Source organism: Armigeres subalbatus, chromosome 2 (assembly GCF_024139115.2).
Source record: "Armigeres subalbatus isolate Guangzhou_Male chromosome 2, GZ_Asu_2, whole genome shotgun sequence".
Taxonomy (NCBI): Eukaryota; Metazoa; Arthropoda; class Insecta; order Diptera; family Culicidae; genus Armigeres; species Armigeres subalbatus.
The window spans coordinates 266,077,978-266,105,673 of NC_085140.1; the positions used below are offsets into that span (position 1 = coordinate 266,077,978).

Sequence of the window (27,696 nt, forward strand, 5' to 3'; positions counted from 1 at the left end):
ACGCCACCACTTCCTATCTGTGTAACAATAAGTTGCACCTTCAATCAAATTTCTAATGAATTTCTGTCTCTCACCTTACGACAATCGTCGTCTTTGTAAACCATTCCCGCCAATTGCTATCTTGCTCTACTTTCTGTGTATAAAAGAAGAAACAATATAGATGTAGTTCAGTTGAATTTGTAAAACCACACGCGTCATTATTTCTCTCCGATCACAACCCCGTATTTCGCCGGCGTTTTTTTTTCAGATTTTCACGGAATCACTCTCTTAAATATTGAAGGAAAAACACAGGCATTGTCGAATCTCATTCTACTAATAAATCTCTTTGAGATAAGTCCGAGGTCATGAAATCGGTCGGCACTTTACTGAGGACGAGCACTTTGAACGAGGTGACTGTCGTTCCGGCTATTTAAGGGTTACTGACCGCAAAAAACGATATCAGTAGACTAGTTCTTAGACGCATTGTGGTAGGTACGTTAGGCAGGACGTACAAATTGTTTTTTTTTTGTTCTTCGTCGTGGGATTGGAAGGAATGTCTAACGACTTTTTCCTGACATTCTTCAAAACACATAGGCATTAATAAAATGTGTCATACAGTTTGGACTACTTATATTTAAACGTCTCACAATAGCTAGCACATCTACATTTTCCCGAAGATTTTGAATGCATAATTTTAAATAAATAAAGTCCGATTATTAAATTCGCCGAACGAGGATTCTCCACGTAATACAAGGAGAATTAAGTTTACAGTAGTCAAACTATACATTATCTGAATCGAGTAACCGTTTCAGAAACTCTTCTTATCGAAACCGGTCACTTGCAGTTGCCCCTGTGCTAAAATGGGATCCGAAGCAAACTTACCGTTCCGTTTTTCATCTTCTTTTCTTGAATCGTTATACGTATCCACGGAACGGGATATTCTGGAATATAAACAATTTTTCGTATGACCTAAATGCAAGCAACTTCGAAATATATTTACCTCTGAACAGTTTTGGTTTCTTTCAAATCCGTAACCGAAAACTGATTGAAAGCATCAGATACATCCAACTCCACCGAAGATGAACCAGATATGTTTGACTGAACAGCCTGAAAGGGTTCCTCGATGCTTCGACTCGTTACATTGATTGAAGGAACACTCAGAATGTCGTATAGGTTAGCCAACGTCGCACGGGGATCTCCGCGACTTAGACACAGATAATATTTGAGTTGGGAAATGTTCTGATTGAGGAGAAACACAGCGTACAGCAACGCATTGGTCGGTGGTCCCGATCGACTGTAGAGTGGAAACCTGGGAATTACGTTTTTAATAAACATTAATTGTATCGTATGTATAACATTAGACGTACTCTCGGTCAGTTGTTGGTAGCACTTTGATACAGTCGATCATCTTCGATCGCGATCCTTCATATTTGATAGGATTCCTGAAAACGGTAAAACATCTGAAGGATTTGTGCCAGAAACACGCAATGTTCTACGTTACCTCAGTGGAATATTCAGTATTGAAGAACACATCATCACAGCATGTGCTACATAGCCTAAGGCAACGCTTAGCGCCAGCGCCGGGGTTGCATCTGTATATGATTCAGCATTTGGTAGAGCAATGTCATTTACTGTACAAGTTCCATTCTTCTTCTGAAATGAGATTATACGGATTTGAGTGAAAAATACATTTTTGGCTTTTACCATGAACAAAAGGTACACATAATTAAAAAATAATAATTGAAGATGCATGAATTAAGGTACAGTGGGGTAAGTGGGTAAAGGAAATCGTATACAGTCGCCTCTCCACATCTCGATATTGAAGGGACATCCTAGGAAGAGACCATCGAGATAGGGAGAGATCGAGGAATGGAAGGAAAATTGAAATGGATACTAGATCCAAAAAAGCTCGTTGCTATGAAAAACGCCAACAAAACAAACGTCATTTCCTGTTGTTGATGTGTTTGTTATGTTATGAGTAGCAACGGAAGTAGCATGCCATGATATTAATTAGTAGTTATTAATGGAGTATAATAAAAGTGCTGTCCAATGAGAGCTTGAAGTAGCTCGAAGTTTCTCCCTGTCCTGCTCATGCCCATTTGTTGACAAAAAAGAACGAGCAGGACGGGAACAACTTCGAGCTACTTCGAGCTGCTCATTGGACAGCACTAAAATCATTCTTTGTCTAACGTTCAATCAGACGAAGCAGACGTCTTTTACTGACTCTCATCAGGTTATGGGCCTGGAAGCATCAAGTCTGCATTGGAAGAAATTGACAGGCAAAAAGAATATGGAGAAAATTGGAGTACCTACGAAAATTGAATGACACCAATTATTCTGACTGGAAGTTTGAAGTAGAACTTCTACTTATCCGCGAGAAGCTATGGAAGTTTGTTGAACCTGATATGCGACTTGTTGAGCGACCTACGACAGCGATGGCTTAAGGCAATGAAGCGGATCTCGCCGAATGGGATGACGGAGACAAACGAGCAAGAGCCACGATCGGTTTACTAGTTGAGTCTACACAGTACATCCTCATTAAGAAGACGAAGACCGCAAAGGAAGCTTGGGAATCAATCCGTGGCGCTGACGAGAAGCAGGGACGTACAAGCAAAACTAAGATACTCAGAAAAATAATGCGAATGCAGTACGTCGAAGGTGAAGACATTGGGAACTATGTTAGCCAGATGGAAGATCATTTCGAGAAAGTCGCGATCGCTGGTCAAGAGCTTGGTAAGGATCTGAAGGTGAACATTGTGCTCAGTAGTCTACCGGATTCGTTCGCTACTCTGATCACTGCTTTGGAGGGTCGTCCAGATGCTGATTTAACGATGGAATTCGTGCGTGGTAATTACCGTGGTAATTAAGCTAGCAGCAGATGAATCTACTTGACGAAGAAGCTCAAGTGGAGCAGAATCAGCATTGAAAACGGAGTTTAAGAGAAAACCAATATTATGCCATTTCTGTCAGAAACCGCAAAGATTGTCGTCAGTGGATGGAGCAGCAAAAAGCAGTGGAAGTAAATGAAAAATTTGTCCAGAAATCGAGAAAACTGCAAAAAGCAAAAGTAGCAGAGAAAGGTAGCAAAGAGTTTGCATTTTTATCTAGACCTGGAGATAGCAAATACAGAAAGCCACGGTGGATAATTGATTCTGGTGCATCCTGCCACGTGTGTATCGAAGAATCCAAGTTTCTAGATATTGATTCAAGTGTTGTCGTAGAAGTGACTTTAGCTGATGGAAAGCAAATCAAATCGAAAGGTATTGGGACATGCTTGATGGAATCGATCGACTCAAACTAAGCGAAACTTTGTTTATGCCGGACCTAGAAGTCAACTTGATGTCAGTTCTGAAGCTCACAAGCAAAGGGGGCAATGTTATTTTCGAAACCGACGGATGTGTCATCGAGAAGGGCGGTTTGATTGCGGCAAAAGCTACCACGAGAGGCTATTTATATTACGTGAATAGCGTTCACACTGCGGCGAAGGCCATGAAGGTTTGTCATCAGTCTGACTGCCTGCATAGTTGACATAGGAAGTTAGGACATCGAGACAACAAGGCCATACTGAAACTGGAAAAGTACGAATTTGCATCTGGTATCAAATTTCGTGATTGTAATTCAAGCAGAAGTACGTGCGAATGTTGTATTGAAGGAGAGATGACGAGATTGCCGTTTCCAATGAAAGCAAAGCGTAAATCGAAGGCTCTTTTGGACTTAATACACAGCGATGTATGTGGTCCAATGAATACTCAAACTCCTGGAGGATGTCGGTATTTCTTAACGCTGATAGATTATTTCAGTAGATACACGACGGTATATTTTTTAAAGCAGAAATCAGAGCTAATTGATTATTTCAAGCAATTCGTCCGCGCTGGCGGACCCGATTTGGCGTATTTGGAAATATTCGGACTCCAGGTTTTGTTCTTGTTCACAAAGAGAAAAGGACGAAGTTGCAGCCTAAAGCAGTAAAGATGATTTTTGTTGGATACTCGGACTGTCACAAGGGATACCGTTTAATTGATGCAAAGTCTCATAAATTGGTAGTAAGTCGTGATGTAAGATTTGTTCCGGATGAAACGATATGTACAGATGAAGATGAGGTCATAGTCGAATATGTACCAGTTTCAAGAATCACCAAATCCTGAGCAAAACGATTATAATTATGTGGATAATACTGAAGAAGAATCTCAGAGTGTTATATCAGATCTAGAAGAAGCGTATTTCGATATTTCCAGTGGAAACAATACAATAACAAGGGAGGATACAACAGATGAAGAAGATACTGCTGTCCAGAGAGATATTGAGGAGGAGCAGGAGGATTTAATAGAAAATCCGGAAAGCGGTTTGAGACGTTCGTTGAGAAGCAACAGAGGTATTCAGCCATCTCGATACCGTGACGCGACATTTGCAGCACATTTAAAAGATCCACGTACCATCACGGAAGCTAAGAACAGTCCACATTGGAGGGAGTGGAGAGCTGCAATGAGAGTTTCCATTTCCCGGCCATTTTTGCTGTCCCGGGATTCGGGATGAAAATTCTTGTATATCCCGGGAAATCCCGGGAATTTTCTGTTTTCAAAAATATTATTTATTTGTTTTGAAAAAGTTTTTTTTAAGTTTAGGGGTAAAGTTCATATTTTAGAAAGGCCAGGTGATACAGAATTCAAATTAAAACTAAATTCAATTTCAATTTAAATCGATACTTGGTTTGACTTGAAAAAGTATTTGTAAGTATTTCAATAGTATTTGCGTTTGTATCGGAAAGTAGGGTTTCTGGAACAAATGTTCACCGAGTTCGAAAAGTTCGCTGTCGATCGGAGTAGGCTTGATTGTTTGTATTATATATTGGATTTAGACCATTTCTAAGTTTTCATTCAAGCAGCTTATTTTCTGTGGCAATACTAGGTAGTGTCAGACACCTCGCTGTAGACGGAAGATGTGCAGTGGAATTGTACTGGGACCATAAGCTCACGAGTCTCAACGAAAACACAATAGTAGGGTTCCCTATACTCCATTGCAGGTTACTGACTGATACTTCTACCAGTAGTTACAGCTCCCCCTATTCATCAACAGGTTATAGGCCCAGGAATGGTTCCAGATCTACAACTTAGTATCGATAAACTAGTCCCAAAGACTTTATCAAAGACCAACTAATTAAGTAACTAATCTTTGATGTAATCGCAGTACGGGATCCATAAACCGGTTGTATACCACCGGAAATAAGTATAAAAACAAGCATGATTTTCATACATTTTCATCATGATTGAGGATCGATATCTCGATTCGTAGCGATTCGATTTGGCTGAAATTTTACTAGGCACCTGTTTTTAACTTGAACTTTCGATCTTTGAGCAAATTTCATACATCTCTGTTGATTTTGACCTCAAAATCTGGAAATAATTATAAAGACACCACTTTTTTATATGGAGCTCCATACAACGGAACTGTCTTTATAATTATTTCCAACAGAAACGCGTATAACCAGAATATATGCATAAATGTAACTATCATTCTTGTTATTCTTGTTCTTGTTATACTCAACGTATCCCCGGGCCGTGGCCAATCTACGTTGTATGACATTAGGCAATACGTTTACACTGCTGGCTTAAATTTTCAACGTGACGATTAATTCATAGAACTCATGAAATCAATGTGAACTCGACTCGTGGAAAACTTATTCCAGGTTATCCGAGGCTTGTGATAGACCCTTTATCACAACGGACCTTTCCATCCACTGACTGGTAGGCTCGAGCGTCCCGTCCTCTGCTTCAGACCCATAAGGGGTTCGAAACAGTTCAGTATCAGGGTAGTAAATTTGTGAGATAATAGAAGATAGAGGAAGAGAGTATGGAGCGGCTTGTTGATCGCTTCCGGCTCTAGCGACTGCTATGGAACCTTTTTATTAGAAAAATGTTTGTAGAGATAGAAACGGTTGTGTTTATGTTCATAATAGATGTTTAGACAGTTCGGGATCGCTACGATACAGTTTATTATAGCTTAGATGATTTATACTTATGGTAGAAGGGAAATGATTGAAATCCGTTTTCTGGTGATTGTCGCTTCTTGTATGTAGATTCGTATGTAGATTGATATGATAGAGGTACGTGCAGTTTGGGATTAGTGTGATCACGTTGGTTTAAGTTTGGAAACATAAAATAGAAAAGGAGGGAGCAGGAGGGGTGGGAACAAATACCTAACCATTTGACGCAGAAAGATTAAAATAATTAAACTGAATTAAAATAAATCAATTAAATTTTACAATTTTAGTCGAACTTAAGTAAAAAATGTGTTCCAAGCATGCCCACCGAATTAAGTATATTAGGAGTACTGATAAACTATGCTACTAATAAAGCTCGTGATTAAAAAATGGAGGATGGCATTGTTATTCAACCCCTATTCTTGTTTACGGACGAACGAAACTTTCGAACGAATGCAGTTCGTTCGAACCGTTTCCCCATTTGATTTTGCTGGCGTAAACGAGAATGCACATCAGCTTTCGTTCGAAAGCGCGTTCGTACGTAAACAAGAATAAGAGTGATTGCTCATCAAAATATAATATTATTCTAGATATTCTCTTAAGTATGAAAACTGAATCCTAACTGTCCAGAAACTGCTTTTACCATACTGCCGCCCCAAGCACAGCCGCCCCTGCCACTCATAGGCAATGTCCCTCCCACCACCTTGACAGCCTCCAGAAGTATCTACCACAAGATTTGAGAACTAGAATGAATTATTAACATGTCCAGCCATTATATAAAATGATTTGTTCAACCAAAGGCATCATAGATGCGGGAACGACATCGCCATAAACGACACGGGACAACCATGCTCCACACGACAGTGCAGCAATGCACCGAATCGGGGACCTCCTAAACTGTTCTATGCAACGCAGAGTTTTACCCTCTCTTGCGTTATGAGATGCTGAAAATAAGCTCCTAATCATTTGATGGCAAAAATAAAAATAAAATAAAAACAATCAAACAAAATTAAAATATTCTAGCTAAATTTACTATTTTGGTCGAGCATGGGTCAGCCGCCTGACACCCGCGTTGAAAAATATGTTCCATGCGTGCCCCCCACATAAAATAATAACGTGTGCTAATCACTAATGATACTAAAAGATTTAAATGGATTTAAATGGTATTGTTCCCGCTTATCATTTTAGCACCGCCAAGGGGAACTTGGCCGATACCCACTGCACTTTTCTTTCCCTTTCCACAAGCAATTACCATCATTTGTGATATTTCAACGGAATCTTATTGGGAATTCTGAAAAGGCAGACAATCAATGCAGTTAGATTGCCAGGTAATACGTGCACATCGTAACACTGGTGATGCATCACAATCGTATATATACAGGAGTATATGCACTATATGATGACATTGACCGGAAGATTAGATAAGCATTTCCCCCCATGCATAAATGTAACTATCATTGAATAAAAATTCAATTCATTTTAGGCTTGTTGGCAAAAAATCAGCCCAATCGAATCGCTAAGAATCGAGATATTGACTTCCCAATATGGCCATTTTGTATGGAAACCGAGCTTGTCTTTATACTTATTTCCACCAGTGTATAAGTCGCATGGGGCCGTGGGATCATGAATTAACTGCGTTAATCATGGGTAGCGTCTGACCGAATATATCGGAACAGGTCAACAAAAGTCTAAGAAGAGCTTTAAGTCAAAACATTCAGAAGCTGGTCAGCAGAAGTCCAGAAGGAACTCGGACCAAAACATAAACATAGGGGTCGAAGAGCTCAGGATGACTAGCTCGGTGTTAGGAGGGCCGAGAAGATTAACGAGGCGTGCACAAATGATAATTAAATTACACGTAAAATAGAATCGCAAAAAAAAAAATAGAAAAGCAAATATAAACTTTATTTGATTTATTAAAACTATTTTCACATCGATCAATGAATTAATTAAATTTTTATTTTTGCGTCCTTTTTATGCTCCAAATATGTACATCAAAATGAATGTAAATTTACAAAATATTTCAGGCTGTGTAGAGAAGTGCTGAAATATGTATCAGATAGTGTGCGATTCATCGTTGTAGACGGAAGATAAGCAGGAATTATACACCAGTTAGATGTATCTGCCCTTTTGTAATATCAAGGAATATTGTTAGCTATTAGCTATAAGAGAGCTGCAGTTGCTGGCAGAAGTATCAGTCAGTAGACCGCCTTTACCCTATGGTCTAGTCTTGTGTTTTCTTTGTGAGGGAGTTCCCCTTGGCGTTGGGCGTTCATTGCAAATAAAAATTGTGAGCATACACACTATTAGTAAGCCTGAAGTAAAAAAAGATTTTTTGTCCCGGGTATCCTGGGATTTTCGGGATTTCAAAAATAATCTCCCGGGAATCGGGAAATTTTCCTAAATCCCGGGATTTTTCGTCCCGGGATGGAAACTCTATCTGCAATGGAGGATGAAATGAACTCTCTAAAAAGTAACAAGACTTGGAGTATGATGAACCTGCCAGCTGGAAAACGAGTCGTAGGGTGAAAATTATCTAGGTGAAGTTGTACCTTATAAGGCGCGCTTAGTGGCACAAGAATATACTCAGGAATACGGCTGTGATTATAATGAAGTGTTTGCACCTGTTGCGAAGCAAGTTACTCTCAGGCTACTATTAACAGTTGCTGGAAGACAGAACTTATTGGTGAAGCACGTAGATGCCAAGACAGCGTATCTCTATGGTGAGTTAGATGAGACGATTTTCATGCAGGAGCCTCCAGGTTTCGAAACAAACACTGGACAAGTTTGCTGCCTCAAGAAAAGCATATACGGTCTCAAGCAATCTGCGAGAATGTCGAAAGGAAGATTGATTCTATTTTTCGTCGAATAGGATTCAAACCATCAATTGCTGACCCATATAATTGTATGTGCGCCAGAAGGGTGGGAAAACCAGTTACGTTCTATTGTATGTGGACGATATGCTGTTAATTACCCCTAGTCAAGAAGAATACGACGAGCTACTATCATACCTCGAACAACAATTCGCTTTGACGGTGCTTGGAGATGTGAAACTTTTTCTTGGGATACAAATCGAGCGCACTGCAAGAGGTTTTTCGTTGAGCCAGGAGAACTTTATAAAGAAAATAGCGAATCGTTTCGGCTTAAATGATGCAAAACCTTCGAAAGTGCCGATGGAACCTGGCTTAATTCAGCAGAAGGAGGAGAGCGAACAATTACCATCCAAAGACAAATACCAAAGTTTGATTGGTGGTCTGCTGTACATCGCTGTCAATACTCGACGAGATATAGCTATTTCTGCATCGATTCTTGGAAGAAAAGTAAGTAGTCCAACTATTGCGGATTGGAATGAAGCTAAGCGTACGTTGCGCTATTTAAATACGAAATGCAAGCTGAAGCTACAACTTGAAAGTACCAATGACAAACTGACTGGTTTCGCCGATGCAGATTGGGCAGACAATGCGAACGACAGAAAGTCTAATACCGGCTTTATTTTCCTGTTTGGTGGAGCACCAATTACTTCGGCAGCGAGAAAGTAGTCATGTGTAGCACTTTCAAGTACAGAAGCGGAATACATTTCTCTTGCGGAAAGTGGACAGGAGCTACTCTGGACGCAAAACAACTTGTGCAAAAGATAAACTTGGTATCATAATACATTTTTACTCTCGCATGTTGGATTGATTCATTATCACTTTTTCAACGCATTGATTTGAATGGCTTTGTATGATTGTGAGATGAAATTGAAGAATTTTGTACTTCATCAGTGAAATACTTGCATTTTTTCACTTACCCCACTGTACCTTACTTATTCTTCTACTAATCCATCCTACACATACCTTCTTTATGCAGTAGATTTCGTTCATCCCACTCAGCAGACGATGCCTAGCGATAAGCACCTTTTCTCTCAAATCTTGATAGCACTCCTTCTCGTTTGCATATGCCAACTTTTGGTGGTACAGGACCTCTTTCTCTTTCCCATAGTTCCGATAGCATTCCATAAGCGCTGATTCGGTTTCGATGTTTCTGTCGGTCATTTGATTCAATTTTAGCTGAAGCTGTCGAATGCTGCCCCTTATGCGTTCCTTTTCCTGTGCCAATATGCGGCACCGGAATCGAGCCCGCTCGACTTGTCGGCGCAGTTCTTGTGCCTTTAGTAAGATCTCTGGTTTCAGCGGTTCCTTTTCTTGGTAGAGCAAACGACTCAGCTGTCTGCCCATGCCACTTCGGTTTTGATAGGAGCTTGTCGAAGAACGATACACCAACTGTTTGTCTGAGAATAGTTCCAAATTGAGACAGTACGCACTCTTCATACAGATACGATCCGTTATTTCTTTCGCACTTTCGCTCTCGTATCTTATTCTTCGTTGCCGTTCTTGAACTGCCAGTAGCCGTTTGGCATCATAGCTGTTTCTGACTTCGGATTTGAAGAATTCCATGAATAGATAACGAATTTTTAAGTTTGTTTCAACTTCTGTTGGAGTCGGACTAACAGTTGCTCTAATCATGAACAGTGATTGCTCATCTGGAGAGTTTGAGCGGACAAACGAAGGAGATGACGATATGCTACTTCCGACTTTCGACATTTTACATTCCACGTTCAACGCACTACTAGGAGAATACCAACTAGGAGAACTATTACTATTATCACAGAGCGGATCATTTTTAACAGGAAGTAAGCCTAAATGATTACCATCATTGATGGTCGTTGGTGTTTTCGCTGTAGGCACCGACGATATCGAGCGATTTTGTTCATCACCGTCCAAAATGTACTCGGCCGATGTGAAGTAACCGCCATGCATTTGAAAAACTAGCGTGTTCTCCTTAAGCCGCTTCTCGCTGCGTCTTGCCAACGGAACCAAACCGGAGAAATAGACACCCCACAGAAATAAGAGCTTATCTTCGTTTTCCGAACCACTATCGGTTTCGTCTCCCGCTGCATGCCCAGCTTGGTCATGACTTCGAGGATTATGTTGCCATACTCGGATACAGGCACAGCGTAACGAGGATTTCACTGCCACCGGGCAGTTTATTTCAGGCCATATGATGTTGGTGTGGATATCCAGTTTTTCGCTAGTGTAGAATGGAGCCGACATGGTTGTCGTATGCAGAGTGAAGTACACACTGCATTTTGGATGGTCGCACGTGATGTTGTGTCCGGAGATTTGTATCAAACTTCGTAGCCGTAGTTGTTGAGTAGACAGCGGACTCCAGTCACGACATCTTGGTCGGTCGAACATTTTCTGAAAATTAAAAGATTTTAATAATTTTAATAAACATTTAATACATAAAACTGAATAGCATTTTCTGCAAATGCATATATCTCAAGAAAGCTTCAGTGGTATATTTTAAACGACAGTTTTGCGGTTTTGCAAAAGCGGTTAGTGAGTGCTGAATTATAAGTACTATGTACAAAACAATCTCGATAAGAATAAAACTCTATCTTGTATCTTGAGTCAAGATTCTTGACATTCAATTGAGTAAGACGTGCTATCATTTATCTACAAAATCACATTACGGTTATTAAGTACTTGAGTCCAAAAATACATATATCTTTTTTCAAAATCTTTTGTTTATTTTGGGCTCATTTGCCGTAAAGCGTAACCGGAATCGTGTTTTGACATTCCCGTATACAAAGCATACGTAAAGGCTTTATAGAAGAAGACCCATAGTGTTATATACCGATCGACTCAATTCGATTAATTGAGGTGATGTCTGTGTGGGTTAATAAAGGCCATCAAAAATCTGCCAGACACCTCAAAGGCGCCCAGGGCTGGGCTCATTTGCGACATGTTAAAAATGTGCCTTCCGGATAAATCCGGGTCCCTTATCCTCCTTGCCTCGATCCTCCCGGGACCACGAGATGCTCCCCCGGCGTCGAGGGTTGTTCACCAGTTCCGGTGAAGGAAACTTCCGCACTGATGGTGCCCCGACTACCGACGGCTATCGCAGGGGACGCTTTCGCGCATTGCACCTACTTCGTCTTCGGGTTGCAGAGGTGGTCCGATAATTCCGGTGGTGGATGATGTCCGCATTGACGGTGCCCTACCAACCCAAAGCGCTTTCTTCTTCTTTTTCAGCAGGTTGGCTGTACGAGTGCCAAGGTCGGTCCGACGATTCCGGTTGGCAGAAGACTTCCAGTTCGCAGGCGCCTCGACGACCCAAGGCCAAACACTGCTCACTGCCCATACCGCAGTATCGATGTGTGCAACAAACAACGGGAGGGGTGAACAATGATTGACAGTCAACCATCAGCAAATTTTAAGAATTGATGGACAAACGACATGTATTTGAGACAAAGATTCGTTTGATTGTGTCAAAATGTTGTTTTGTGAAATCTTGAAGTTTGAGGTATCACACGACCTACATACTTTTAATAAATTTAGGAATAAGTCATTCCGGTCACCCGGATTGTGGACGATGTGTCCGAACTGAGCCAGATTTGCCCAGAAACGCTGAAAATATCATTCCCATCATTGTTTTGTGAAATTCTGATGTTTCAGGTGTCACACGATCTATTTTGACTCAATTTAGGAAATGGCCATTCCGGAGGTCCCCCGGATTGTAGGAGATGTGGCTGGGTTGAACCTGAATTCTGTGTTGAACTTAGTCTAGCATTTAAAAAAACACATAAATAAAGTTGTGAAAACTCATATGTGAATATTAGAGTGGGGCGCAGTTGTATGGAAAAACGCAAACTTCATCTGATCAAGTGAGATCAAAGTTTTTCTGAATCGTTCTGGGACCCCAATCAACTGTGCAAAATATGGGCACGATTGGTTGCGACCTCGCTTGCCGCATCGCGTTTTAAATTTATATGGAGATTAGTATGGGAAAACGTACTTTTTCACATTTTTGCTCTTAGCGGCTTCAATTTATCATCAATCATGTGACTCAATACGTTAGCAAATAGTCTGAAAGATGCCGATAGACTTTGCCGAAGAAGGTACGTAGCTGGAAGGTCTACAAAAAATGTTATTACGTTTCGAAAATTGATTGGTCAAACCATATGCAAGAAATCAATGTTTCTGCCAGAACTACCGGACAACCAATGGTTGACAGAGAGCAAAACTCATCAACGATTTTTTGCATGGTTTGAACACTCAGTCTTCGAAGTCTTTTTCATGGACGTTCCAGCAACGTGCCTTCTTCGGCAAAGTTTTTCGGTATCCTTTGGGTTATACTTTAACGTAATGTGTCACTTGGTTTACGATGAACTGAAACCTCTAGGAGTAAAAATGTAAAATTATACGTTCAGCCATACTAATTTCCATACAAATTCCAAACGCGATGCGGAAAGCGAGGAAGCAACCAATCGGGCCCAAATTCTGCACAGTTATTCAGGACCCACTTCGAAAAACCATTGATTTGAAAAAAAAGACCATGACGCCCCACTCTAGTGAATATGTACATTATGTGGAAGATATTGATTTGGAAAATGTATTGGAGGTAACCACTTTCCCTTCGATCGAACATATGACCCTACAGTAGGGTCATGGGTTCGAGTCCCATCGAATGGAAAGTGGTTACTGTCGTAGCCAAGCAAATTCGTCTTCCGATTTGCCTCTGAAATAAGAAATACGTTCCACTTTATCCATCAATGTAACCAACAAATGCAAATGCATTTTTCGGACTCACTTTATTCCCCACAATATTCACCGTCTCTACTCTTTCTTTTTTTTCGGTTAGGATTTTTTTTTGGAGCTGTTAATACGAAAACATGAATTTAATTGTATTCTTTTTTTCATACCGGCGCAGTAGTTTATATATCAATAACAGCTGTGAATTTATTATTTGTGGCTCTAAAGCATTGACGCTGTCCTTAAACTGTCCTTAAATTCTGTTGAAACTATTGATTTTATCTAACCCAAATCTAATCCACATTCTACACAAATCCAATCCAATCCAAATCCAATCCAAATCCAATCCAAATCCAATCCAAATCCAATCCAAATCCAATCCAAACCCAATCCAAATCCAATCCAAATCCAATCCAAATCCAATCCAAATCCAATCCAAATCCAATCCAAATCCAATCCAAATCCAATCCAAATCCAATCCAAATCCAATCGAGTCAAGTACGAGACACTGAAGACGGCCTTACTTTTGAGGTCGAAATACGTATCTGTCAAGATACAATTAAGTGGTGGAATTCAATGGGATTGTATAAACTCGTCTTATGACAGGTCCAATCCAAATCCAAAACCAATCCAAATCCAATCCAAATCCAATCCAAATCCAATCCAAATTCAATCCAAATCCAATCCAAATCCAATCCAAATCCAATCCAAATCCAATCCAAATCTAATCCAAATCTAATCCAAATCCAATCCAAATCCAATTGAAATCCAATCCAAATCCAATCCAAATCCAAATCCAATCCAAATCCAATCCAAATCCAATCCAAATCAAATCTAAATTCAATCTATATCCAATCCAAATCCAAGATTTTGAGATACTTAACCGAATTGGCAAACTTATTCAATCTGATGCCACCAAGCAGATGCATTGCAAACAACACCATCTTCAATTCAGTAATTTTTTTTTTAATTTTTTTTCCCACAACTTTTTAGATTACGAAAACTTTTCAAATCTCACCGACAAAAAGATATTCAACTCAACCTACTATCTTGAACAACAGCTCCGTCGATCAGATAAATTTAAGACTTAACAAATATTCATCTCATTGATTTTGGTTTTCTCGACGACTCTGTAGAACACAACTTTCCAAATCTTATAGATGTCAAGATATTCAACCGAACTGCCAATGTAACTGTCAATATAACGCGCTGCATAGCGGATGAGTTCCAAACATAACTGATAACTGATCTTGAAATGGTAGACCTTCGTTTTTTTATATTTCTCAATATTGTTTATTTTGCTCATTGAAACACAATCAATTTTTTTCTTTATCACTATTCTGTCAAGAATCTCTCTCGCCTATTGACACCCCTTATTTTTTTTATATGTGTGTAATTTTTTCATGACTTTTCTTAATTTTTTTTGCCATATTATTTTCTCGCGTTCTCTCTCTCTCTTTCTATTTGCCCTTAGCATATCATGGCTTATCTTTTTTTTTGCCGTTCTCTTTTCCAACTTAGGCTTACCTTTTTTTTTGCCTTTTGTATAGCATGGCTTACCATTATTTTTTGCCATTTTTTTCAGACTGAGGCTTACCATTATTTTTTGCCATATCTCGTCTGGGGTTTACCTTTTTTTTTACCCTTCACCAATCATAGCTTATCTTTTTTTTTGCCATGTTTTTTTACGTCGGAGGCTTACCATATTTTTTTGCCTCATTTAGCTTTTCTTCTACTGCTGAACTCTCTTACCTTGTAGGGAGCAACGACTACGTCATTGTCGTAGCCAAGCAAATTCGTCTTCCGATTTGCCTCTTACCAACGAAAACAAGCGCGGAACACCGAAGGATAATTCGCATGTTCACGCCTCAAAAACAGAACACTGAATGATCGTTTATTTTCACCGTTCCTGTCAGCCTACTGAGCTGAATTTCAAATTTCTTCTCATTAGCTTCTTAGTATGCTGGCATTTCAAATGCCAACTACGATTGAATTTCAAATTCGTTATCATTTATTTTATTAATGTTATTTTTAAATATTTTTGTTTATTTCATTATTTTTATCATGAAATAAGAAATACGTTCCACTTTATCCATCAATGTAACCAACAAATGCAAATGCATTTTTCGGACTCACTTTATTCCCCACAGTTACCTCCAATACATTTTCCAAATCAATATCTTCCACATAATGTACATATTCACATATGAGTTTCCACAATATTTTTTTTTTTTGCCCCTTAGGATTACTATGATCGGGGTGGGTTTTTTGAAAATTGACAAGTGATTATGCCGGAAGAACCAGTCTACTTTGACCAAATGAACACCGGACTGTGGGAATCAGGTAACATAATCCTCTTGAAAACTTTTAGTAATATAGTTTGGTCAGTCAAGTCAGCCACAAAGTCTAGTCAAAATTTAAATTTGAATATGTCAGTATTGTTTGTACGTACGATGATTTATTGAGTCATTTCTATAATTGTGAGTTGTATAATTAATGTAAAACACTACTTGTCTTCTATATTTTAGATCTGTTATTGCCACTGTGTTGTTGTCGGTTGTCTGTTAAGTTTCAACATAAAAGTCTTATATAACTGTCGTATTAGTGTTTTAGTCATTGTTAGATACAGTATGTATAAAACTATAAATGAATTGTATTGTCTTACAAATCCTATGTCCTTCCTCTATATATCAATATCTGCTTTCTCCTTTTATCAATCTCTATTTTCTCTTTCATAGCTCAATCTCTACTTCCATCTCAGAATTTCAATTTAATATTTTTCTATCCAATAGAACAGTAAATTTCTGGTCCACCTCTGAAATATCTAAATCTAAAATGTTCAAATTTATTATTTCATTTTACGGTCAATCTAATTTTTTTATCCTACGTTTTTATCTTGGCTGATTTCTAGTTTGCTATGAAGTTAAGACTAATCATCAGAACCAATGCAAAGAGTATGTAAGAAATATTTATTGTTATGGAGAAACATAAATTCAGATTCCTATCATTAAGCTATCAATCAATTATATCGACATTAGTATTTAGAAATTTCCCAACCTGATGCAAATCCTGATAGGTCTAGCTCTCCACAGTTTCTCTAAAATATAAGAATGATCTATTGTGATTCATGACTTCTCTTCAATCTATATTACAACCTATCCTATCCTACCTGTGGCTTCGCTACGTCCAGTTGTCGAGAAATTAATTAATTTACCGACCCCTTGGAAAGTGCTAATGAGCCCTAGCGGATCCTCCATGTTTAAAGAGCTATACCTGATAAGTATGCCGGGACATACGCTCAGGGGCTCAGTCTGCAAAGCAGCCGATCCACTGTGAATCGTTAGAGGCGCACTGAAGTGCTCCAAATGTGATAGAGTAATTCTCGCTGAAACCGGGCCACTATTTGCACGAGGTTCTTAAAAATGCCTAAATTTATATTCTTTCGAAAGCTTTCGGCGAATATATTAAGGATCCGAGTTAAATTCTTCAGAAAGATGAACCCCTCGTTAGTTATACACGAAATCATTTTAATGGACCCCTCGATTTTTGTTAATTCTTGACTCACCAAAACTATCATAACTCCAACATTTCTCAACCGATCGTAGAGATCAGCATATCGTTGGAAAGAGGAAGAGTGTATCCTCCATTTTCAATAGTAAAAATATAAGCAGACATATTGAATTTGGCCGCCATGTTGGATTTATTTTTAAAAACCATTTTTCCGCTAAGTTTGCAACCACCGATTTTGAATATTAATACATCGATATGAAGCTTAGCTTATATTGTGCTTTGTGTCCAAAAATCTCAGATGTATGTTTTTTATGCAGATTCAGAATATGTAAAAACATATATACCCCTAAACAACCCAATTAACTTTGATTGAACATAAATAAAGATTGAAAAAGAACCTAAAATATAATTCCCATCATTGTTTTGTGAAATCATGTAGTTTGAGGCGCGACCCGAGGCGTCACGTGATCAATTTGTCAACCTGCTTGATTAAATTTATTATTTCGAGAAAAACACATAAAAGGGACCTGAAATGAAATGACACATCCAAACGATTCATCTTCTAGCGAGTCTTTCAAATATTTGCATTTAGTGTTTTGTCTATCTGCTTCCCAGCTACTTCTCATTTTCCGATATGTAAAATTTATCCGCAGTACAAATAGCACCTTCTATCAAAGCATTCATTCATCGCCAGAATCCACCAAGTGGTAGCCAAATTTTAGAACATACCGTTTTGACTCTAATCTCGATCATGATTTACACGGAAGAAATAAACTACCCAATAGTGAGTTTAATTCATCCAACCTCGAACAAGTAGGGTCGAAGTACTTTGCCTTTACTCCCATGTTACAAAAGTACCCAACGGAAAATTTATTTACCCAAATGTAAGTTTAATTCACTCAATTTCGACCTCAGGTAATAAAACTGAAAATTGGCTTCCCGTATTGAACTGGCGTCGTTGGATTGTTTGGCTCTTTTGTTTTTGACAACAAAAGAAAGAGTGGATGAAAGAGAAGAGAAAAAATAACTCAAAAGTAAGTTTAAAAATACTCAATTTTGGGTACTTTTTTTCTTCCGTGTATATTCCGAATACTGGCGTTTTAGCGCCCTAAAACGCAACGCTTGTTGTGCGCTCGTATTTCTTGGCTTAGCTTAGAATGTATGACGCATTATTGCAGTGGTGGCAAAATTTAAACATATTTAGTTCTCAAAACAATCAAAGGAAATCCGCCAGTGGCAATAATTGAAATCACCAAATTTGAATAAAAATGAATCAAGATTTCCTTCCTGGCGATTTAACTCACGAACGGAATGACGGATTTCCAAGATTTTCTCGAATAATCGATTCGTCTTGGAATCCGTAAGGTTTGTATGATAAAAAGTTGGTGAATTCGACGGGCAAAGGTTAAAAATCATTAGAATACAATTTTTAGTCAGCTGTTTAGGAAAACAAAACAATCGCACGGAAATTGATCTATAGTGTGGTGCTGCGAATAGCTAAGTATGTGACATTTGCAACACCCGTGAAAAGCTGGGTATTTTTCCGCTAGAACATGAACTATTCTATATATATTGCAATACATTAAGTAATCGAATTTTATGAAAACCATTGTCACGGGTCAAATGGGGGTAACAATGGGTCACTGTTTTAACTACTTAGAATGGTTGTAGAATAGATTGAATGCATCTGACGGCAAGAAGCCTAAAATAGAAGAGACCTTTTTGAACGATTTTGCTCTACGACCTCCAGACTGCCGGTGAGAGCGATGACCCATTCTCAACCCCCCGATCCATGTGTATTGTTTGTCCTAAGTTTGAGGGTTTGATCAATTTTCCGGCATTTGTTTATTTTGCCCTGTTCAAAAAGGGCTTGGCATAGAGATATTGTCAGTCGCATTTTTGATCAGAAATCAGTGATTTATAATAAGCACATTTTTAGATATCGTATGGATTGGATGCTTACTAATTCTATCCTGCCGTAAATCGCAAGCCAGTCCCATCTGTATTCATTTTCATTTATTTAGTCTACATCTAAACAAATAACACTGAATCAACAATTTGACGCCACAATACACGGTTCGAGGCCGCATCTCTCCATCCTCGAATACGCCCCACGCTCGCCAAGTCATTTAGCACCTGGTCTCCACGCCGTCGCGTTCCTGCCGGATCGGAAGCGATCAGCATCTTTGCAGGATTGCTGTCCGGCATTCTTGCAACATGTCCTGCCCATCGTACCCTTCCGGCTTTAGCTACCTTCTGGATACTGGGTTCGTCGTAGAGCTGGGTGAGTTCATGGTTCATTCTTCGCCGCCACACACCGTTTTCTTGCACACCGCCAAAGATGATCCTAAGCACCCGTCTCTCGAATACTCCGAGTCCTCGCAAGTCCTCCTCGAGCATTGTCCATGTTTCATGTCCGTAGAGGACAATCGGTCTTATTAGCGTCTTGTACATGCCACATTTGGCGCGGTGGCGAATCTTTTTTAACCGCAGTTTCTTCTGGAGCCCGTAGTAGACCCGACTTCCACATATAATGCGCCTTCGTATTTCACGACTAACATTGTTATCAGCCGTTAGCAAGGATCCGAGGTAGACGAATTCCTCGACCACCTCGAAGGTATCCCCGTCTATCGTAACACTGCTTCCCAGGCGGGCCCTGTCGCGCTCGGCTCCGCCCACAAGCATGTACTTTGTCTTTGACGCATTCACCACCAGTCCAACTTTTGTTGCTTCACGTTTCAGGCGGGTGTACAGTTCTGTCACCTTTGCAAATGTTCGGCCGACAATGTCTATGTCATCCGCGAAACAAATAAATTGTCTGGATCGGTTGAAAATCGTACCCCGGCTGTTACACCCGGCTCTCCGCATGACACCTTCTAGCGCAATGTTGAACAACAGGCACGAAAGTCCATCACCTTGTCTTAGTGCCTGGCGCGATTCGAACGAACTGGAGTGTTCGCCCGAAATCCTCACACAGTTTTGCACACCATCCACCGTTGCTTTGATCAGTCTGGTAAGCTTCCCAGGGAAGCTGTTCTCGTCCAGATGGTGTGTTCCCTGCTATTCACGGCATTTTTGAAGGATTTGCCGTACAGTAAAGATCTGGTCCGTTGTAGAGCGGCCGTCAACGAAGCCGGCTTGATAACTTCCCACGAACTCATTCACTAATGGTGACAGACGACGGAAGATGATCTCACCGCTTTGTAAGCGGCATTAAGGACGGTGATCGCTCGAAAGCGGCACGAAGCCTTTGCGGGATGCGTTGAGCTTCTGATAGAACTTGCGTATTTCTTGAGAACGGCACAGCTGTTCCATCTCCTCACACTCCGCATCTTCCAGGCGGCGTTTCTTCTCCTGAAAAAGGCGGGTCTGCTGTCTCCGCTACCGTCTATAACGTTCCACGTTTTGCCGGGTACCTTGCTGCAGCGCAACCGCCCGCGCTGCGTCATTCTCCTCCAGAATCTGTCTGCACTCCTCGTCGAACCAATCGTTCCGTTGACTTCGTCCCATATAGCCAACGTTGTTCTCCGCTGCGTCGTTAATGGCTGCTTCGACTGTATTCCAGCAGTCCTCAAGAGGGGCCCCATCGAGCTCACCCTCTTCCGGCAACGCTGCCTCGAGATGCTGCGCGTAGATATTATAAATTTTTACCAAAAAATTCATTTTAGTATTACCGCAATAATTTTTTACCCTAAGAATAAATATGGCCGAAACTCAGGTGTGGTAAAATTCAAGTTATATCTGAGCTCTAGTCAAATTTTCAGCAAAATTGGTACACACGCAATCGAGATCTAGATCTCCAAAATTGACCATTTTGTATGAAAAACGGCTTGTGGGCTTTTTCCCTGTCCACGGATGATGGGGTCAACGTTGATAAGTCAAGTGTCTGCATATTGTTAAAATTGTGAAATAATTTGTTATTTTATAGTACACATTGCTAGTATTATTAGTACTCACCACATTACCGTTAGACGAAAACGAGATGAATTTAATTGCATCCGAGTATGGTTACACTATAAGCAGTACTGAAGTACGTACTTTAATCCCGGTAACATTTCAATTTTACAGAAACGCGTCGAGTATTTTTTTTCCAATATATAGAAAATAATTAAACACTTGATATATCATACCTCCATGCAAATACTTAGAGAAGGTGTCGCATGATCTAACAACATCTTCTTGAGTATATGCTGCGGAGGTTCCGGCAGGGTCTAGTACCAGTCTTAACTAACATAATACTAACACAAAAGACTGGGAAGCAAACGATCATCCATTGCACCAATTGTAGTTCATAGTTCAGTATACAGTAAGTAGTGAAAGTAGATACTGTAGATTAGGGTGGCTCAAATTAGTATGGGAAAAACTTTTTTCAATTTTTTTGATGGGCCGCCCTCTTATTCAGCTTTATTTGATGCCCTGATGCTCTGGACAAAATTTCAGCCAAATCGGTCAACGTTTGGGCGGTGCTAAACTCGTTGGAAGTTTATATGCAAAAATGTATGCAGAAACATCCAAAAACAGTGAATTGCAGTTGGACGGCATAACTTACGATGTAGAACTCTGATACTCATTCAGATCCTGAAGAATTTAATACAGAATGTTATGCAGAAAACCGCGAGAAGTTTAGACTTTGCTCGGCTAAGTTATTAGCATTTCTCTGATGTGGGGTTTGAGCAAATTTCGTTTCTTTTACCTTTGAAAAGAAATAAATTCACCCCTACAACACTCCAGTAAAATGCTAATATCTAATAAACTCTAATCTTCTCGCGGTTTTCAGCATAACATTTTGTAGTTAATTCTACAAGAACTGAATGAGTATCATGATTCTTGATCGTAAATTGTGCCGTCCAACTGCAAATCACTGTTTTTGGATGTTTCTGCATACATTTTTCCATATAAACTTCCAACGAGTTTAGCACCGCCCAAACGTTGACCGATTTGGCTGAAATTTTGTCCAGAGCATCAGGGCATCAAATAGAACCGAATAAGAGGGCGGCCCATCAAAAAATTTATAAAAGTGTTTTTTGAGCCACCCTACTGTAGATTTACTAATTTTGCATTATATATGGTGATTGTATCCGTTATTTCTTCTCAGTAATCTTTGTTATTTTACTCTTACTTTTACTACATGGATCAACGTATAAACAAACCTGTTTCGCTCTTCTTTTTTTCGGGTTAGGAAAAAATAATACATACTCCAATGTAAAGAAAGATTGAAGGACATAGGAGACGTGAGTAAGTGTATTCTGAAAGACAAATAAAATTAGTTGACTACCTTATAACACAGTAAATGACCGATAGGGAATGAACTCATGATCAGCGCTAGACGGTAAAACAAGAGATAGAGTCACGTTTAACTGAGAGTCTGAGACCTTAGCCACCTATGTACATGAGAATAGACCATATGATGCTTTCATCCACTATCCTTTTCTCTACATGACTAATAGTTTGACCACCTAAGGTCGTGAGGAGGATCAATCAATGTCTTTTTAAGCCCATCATCAAATGGAAGCTCACGAAATGGTTTGAAATCTTTACTGACTGAATCTAGTTCCGAGACGATGATGATGCTATGCAAGGCCGTCATAAGTCCACAAAGATAGTATTAGGCGTTTTCTTGGAACATGGTTCAAAATATGTAGTTGTTAAAATAGCAGGCTCAATTTTTTAAGATTGTTTGGTGAACGGTTCTGAACTGTGGCCCATTTTGGCTTTTCGATTCAGTTTCAACTGCTTTCACTAGATAATTTTCAAAACTTTGGACGATTATTTATATTCATCATATTCATCAAATTGTAATACGATATTTTAGTTTCAAAATACGTTTTCATGAAAGGTGTTTATTTGAAATATAGTCAGCAATTCAAATTTAACGAGATGTATCGCAATTCCTATACCATATACACATCAACATAATTGTATTAACACTGACTCGCGATTGGAAATTAAGATTTTGAACAAACTTCTAAAGCTTCTTTTGTTTGATGGGGACATTACTTAAACGCTATTGATGAGAAAACTACTTCGAAACAATACCACTCACACTGAATACTCCGAACAATATTGAAAGAGACTTTTTATAAGAACTGTTTAGATCAGGCCTTAACAGCAGACTGTAATGACGAATAAACTGATCATTTAGGAGTAAGGATTTGTAAGGGTTACCTTGCTAGACAACTAAAATTTGTAACATCAGACAACTCTAACTGGAAGAATTCAGATATCAACACGACATACTAACACATTTGTTTAACCGCCTAAATATAAGGGAAGCTCTTTGTGATTAATAATTGGAATCAAAGTTAATACATATAATCAAATATTATAACCCACATCCACCCACATCCATCCTCTCCATCTACTCCTAAGGCAGTGATATACTAGCAGTATATCCCGCAAAACTTAAAACCCCCATGGGTAAAGATGTTGTGAAGCCTTATCCTTTAGTCCCTGGTGTATCATGGACGATATGAATTTCAAATTCACATCGGTGACTTGGCCCCCGGCCCCCTTATACATCAATAAAATAAAATAAAATAAAATAAAATAAAATAAAATAAAAACGGCTTGTGGGCTTTTTATTATGCCGGTCACTGTAGGTGCTGCGAATGGCCATATTCTTGGAGGCGGCGAAATCAATTAGTCGTAGGCCGTTTTCGTTCGTCAGTCGGTGAGCGCTGAACTTCCCAATAGTCAGTCTGAACTCCTCCTCTTGGCCAACCTGAGCGTTCAAATCTCCTATGATGATTTTGACGTCGTGGCTTGGGCAGCTGTCGTACTCACGTTCCAGCTGCGCGTAGAATGCGTACTTATCATCATCAGTGCTTCCGGAGTGTGGGCTATGGACGTTGATTATACTGAAGTTGAACAACCGGCCTTTGATGCTCAACCTGCACATTCTTTCATTGATCGGCCACCACCCGATCACGCGCCTTTGCATATCGCCCAACACTATGAAAGCTGTTCCCAGCTCGTGTGTATTGCCGCAACTCTGGTAGATGGTATGATTACCTCTAAACGTTCGCACCATTGATCTCTTCCAACAAACCTCCTGTAGTGCTATGATGCTGAATCCACGGCCTTTGAGCACATCGGTGAGTATGCGTGTGCTCCCGATGAAGTTGAGAGATTTGCAGTTCCACGAACCGAGTTTCCAGTCGCTAGTCTTTTTTCGTCGCACTGGTCTTCGCCGATGGTTCCGGTCCGTAGTCTCTTGTTGATTGTTCGTTGCTTATGTTTTTTTAAAGGCTGGCTTGCAGGGTCTGACACCAAACCCCCTAAATTTCCGGAGGACCATTCCTCCTTATTCCCGGTTGACCATGGTGCACAGTTTCACTTAAAGTCCCTCGCTGGCACTCGGACGATGATCAGCCGCCTCTAACATGGAGAACAGACGCTGTTGTGAGCCGATCCTGACATGGAGAACACACGCTCAGTAAAATTTGCACCTCCGGAGGGTAGCAAACCCCTCCTTCCCTGTCAGCATACGACCATAGTTCCCACCGAGGTTGGTTACCCGATCTTCCCTAAGGTTGCTCATATCCCGGCCAGCACCACGGGGAGGTAGGGATAGGAGTTGCTGGGTAAGAGGCTAAGGACCGCGAGATGGGGTCTATTTTATTCCTTCAGGTACGCGAAGTACCAATGGTACGCTTTACCCAGCATTTGCCATATGCCATACCCATCTGTATATGGAATCCATATAATGTAGCATACACATTAGTCAAGCATGTTTGACGAACGTTGACTCCGCCCCCAAGAAAACGCTTTCGTTACTGCTTTGTTTGAACGTGTGTGAAGTTGTTCGCACCATTCATTCAATATGGCGCACAATTTTTTTGTTTTTATTTCGTTTAATTCATGATAACATAACTTCGGAAGTATCGACGAGCTAAACACAAAAGGCTCGATGTACCTCAACTAATTGCGAATTTTCGCCAGGAGAAGTTAATTGCCGATAATTCGCACTAACTGCGTACGAACCAATCATCCAAAATTAGCGCTGAATTCGGGTATACTACCCAGAAACTGGGTACCAAAAACAGAAGTACCAAAAACGATGTTGAGTAGAGTGCCATTGTACCGCGGATGACAGGCGTTTCAGCTTCCTGGTTCGAACAACCGTTTGACAGTTGGCGGCTCGGTTGGAAAAAAAAAAATTATTGCGGTTTGAATTTGGTTTGACCTGTCGGGGGCGGAGTCAAACCAGTCGGAGTGTCGCAGTTTGTAGAACATGGTCGATGCTTGACTAAATGAGGGGTGGAGTCAATGTGCAGCATACACACTTAAGGCGCCACTTATGAATTTCGATAGTCCAGTTCGCTGAGTGCACTACAAACGCTCAAATATGTTCGGCGAACTTTGACTCCGCCCCCGACAGGTCAAACCAAATCAAACCGCTTTGATTTTTTTTCAACCGAACCGCCAACTGTCAAAAGGTTGTTCGAACAACTTCACACGGTCAAACAAAGCAGCAACCGAAGCATTTTCTTGGGGGCAGAATCAATGTTGGTCCAACGTGTTTGAGCGTGTGTACGCTACATAACACAGTGGCGAAATATAATAAGTCTTGATGTCAGCGGTTAGAGTCAGTGGCGTAGCCACGGGGGTGGTTTTGGGTATAAATCCCCCCCCCCCAGAGACAAATTTTTGGAAGAAAATTGTTTTTTTCGAAAAAAATGTTCAGAAAACCCCCCTCCAGACCAATTTTCTGGCTACGCCACTGGTTAGAGTATTTCTGCTTTCTCCAGAGTTATTTAAAAATTTCATAATTCTCAATTTTGTATTGGAGCCAGAAATGTATTCTTAGTGCATAGTATTACACTGTATGGTAATTTAAAACACTTTGAATAATAGTTTCTTTCTCTGTTAAGTCGGTAAAAACAATAAAACGAAGTATGTTAATTCACCACCCCCCACCCTTTCCTCTGGCAACGCCACTGTCCCTAGTCATTGATTCATTTATGGTTGCGAACCAAAAAAAAGCCTTTAGAAGCTCTGTGATAAGACTCAACATCATTTTTCAGTAAAACATGAATGAATAGAGGTAATAAACTATAGAGGACGATTGTCGCTGCGGTTCCCTTTGTCATCGTTCCCAAACATGTTGGGAACCTATCTGTCAAAACGTACTGATTTTTCCTTTGTTGACATTTAGTGCCCTATCCTCGCCAGCAAAAGATGTTTCGCCAGTGACGACAGCGACAAGCTTCCTCTATAGTTTATTACCTCTATTCATGAATGGCTCTGATGTTCTTCAAAGTCTCGCTCGGTTAGGTGTATAGTGTCATTGTATGGTTCAAACAAATTACCAATCCCTTTCGGCTGAAAAACACAAAGGCTTAGCAAGTAAAATGACACCACATTTAAATAAAATAAACAAACGTCGTGCAGATAATAAAGTTTTTACTGATTCAGCAAGTGTGGCATGTAGCCTCCTAATCTCACAAATATTGTGCTTCGTATACGGAGTTTCCGTGACTCAAGTTACAACAGCATAGATGGAAATGGTGTTTTCTGAATCTAATGTCGACGCTACTACCTTCTACATAAGAGCTTTCTAACTCCATCGATAGGCGTATATAGAGAGTGATAAGGCAAACAGCATATTGTTCAATCATACGGATTTCAATAATTAGATTACGGGAATTCAGCGCACCAGATCAAATGGGAAACAATCTAACGGAAATTTACAGTATTTAATCAACTAACAAGAAATAGAATGGCAGAATGATACATAACTGTTACTAACATGGACATAAATGAACAAACTTTCTATTATCTTTCTATTAAATGCAAAATTCGGACCTACCTCATATTTTCAGTGTTGATGTTTGAGTATGTAAATAGAATGGTATCACACAGTTCTTTTTTCCTGATTAATCAGCATACGGTTTGCACTTTACTTCGCATAGTTCGATCACTTTGAAATGAAGCCCAAGTGCAAAGATTTTCACTTCGTTTTTCCACAAACCGAATAGGAAATTAGCAAAAATAGCTAATTTTCAAAACAAATTGCAAAATTTTTCTTTTTGTTGCTTTGAGCTGAATGGAAACGATCGTCCGCGCATCGAGAGAAACTGTCATTGGCATGCCAAAGACAGCTGTCAATTTCGTTTGTGGAACATTTGGAAATGAAAAAAGGTCACGGACTTGAGTTCGAAATAGGCCTTTTCATGTGACACTGCCGAGACTGCACTCTTGTTTACAACCGCTTAACAGGCCTGCAAGTCCGAAGCTGTCACTTACATAGAACACTACTAAAAATCCACACATATTTATTGGCAAAAATCCATAGATTTAACTTATGATGTATATCAGCGCACACATAACCATTCTCCACCCGAACTACTAATAAAACATATATCCAAATAAACTTTATGTGTGGTCTCGAATTAGCAATTATTTAATTTATGTGTGGTTCTACATCGATTATATTAGGGTGGAGCTATTGCAAAAATCTATAACGGCGACACATATATATTATATAGATATTTTTGGCAGTGAAGAACTGTCAATTGACGATAAAATCAGCTGTTTTTAAACGTCTCGTGAAAAGGCCCATACTTACTGATGAGAAATCGCATCAAAAGGTTGTCCGAGGTTTTCCCTTTAGGGTCTGGCCGACATTTCTCACCAACACGAACGCAGGTTCGT

General features: G+C 39.8%; 1 protein-coding gene across 1 annotated transcript; it reads right to left on the reverse strand.

The window, feature by feature from the left end:
• Nucleotides 1-592: 592 nt before the first annotated feature.
• On the reverse strand, nt 593-27,127 carry LOC134212184 (UV radiation resistance-associated gene protein). Its single transcript, XM_062689813.1, has 6 exons — nt 26,852-27,127; nt 9,790-11,193; nt 1,481-1,632; nt 1,347-1,421; nt 980-1,288; nt 593-920 (listed from the first exon to the last, which is right to left on the reverse strand). Exons 2-6 carry the CDS (start codon nt 11,188-11,190, stop codon nt 788-790), a joined length of 2,070 nt encoding a protein of 689 aa, XP_062545797.1. The 5' UTR covers nt 11,191-11,193; nt 26,852-27,127; the 3' UTR covers nt 593-787.
• Nucleotides 27,128-27,696: the final 569 nt, after the last annotated feature.

Coding starts and splice junctions, on each gene's coding strand:
- LOC134212184 (XM_062689813.1), bottom strand. CDS start 11,190: ATGTTCGACCGACCAAGATGTCGTGACTGGAGTCCGCTGTCTACTCAA. Junction 1,422..1,480: donor ATACTGAATATTCCACTGAG/GTAACGTAGAAC, acceptor TACCGTTTTCAG/GAATCCTATCAAATATGAAG. Junction 1,289..1,346: donor CTACCAACAACTGACCGAGA/GTACGTCTAATG, acceptor CGTAATTCCCAG/GTTTCCACTCTACAGTCGAT.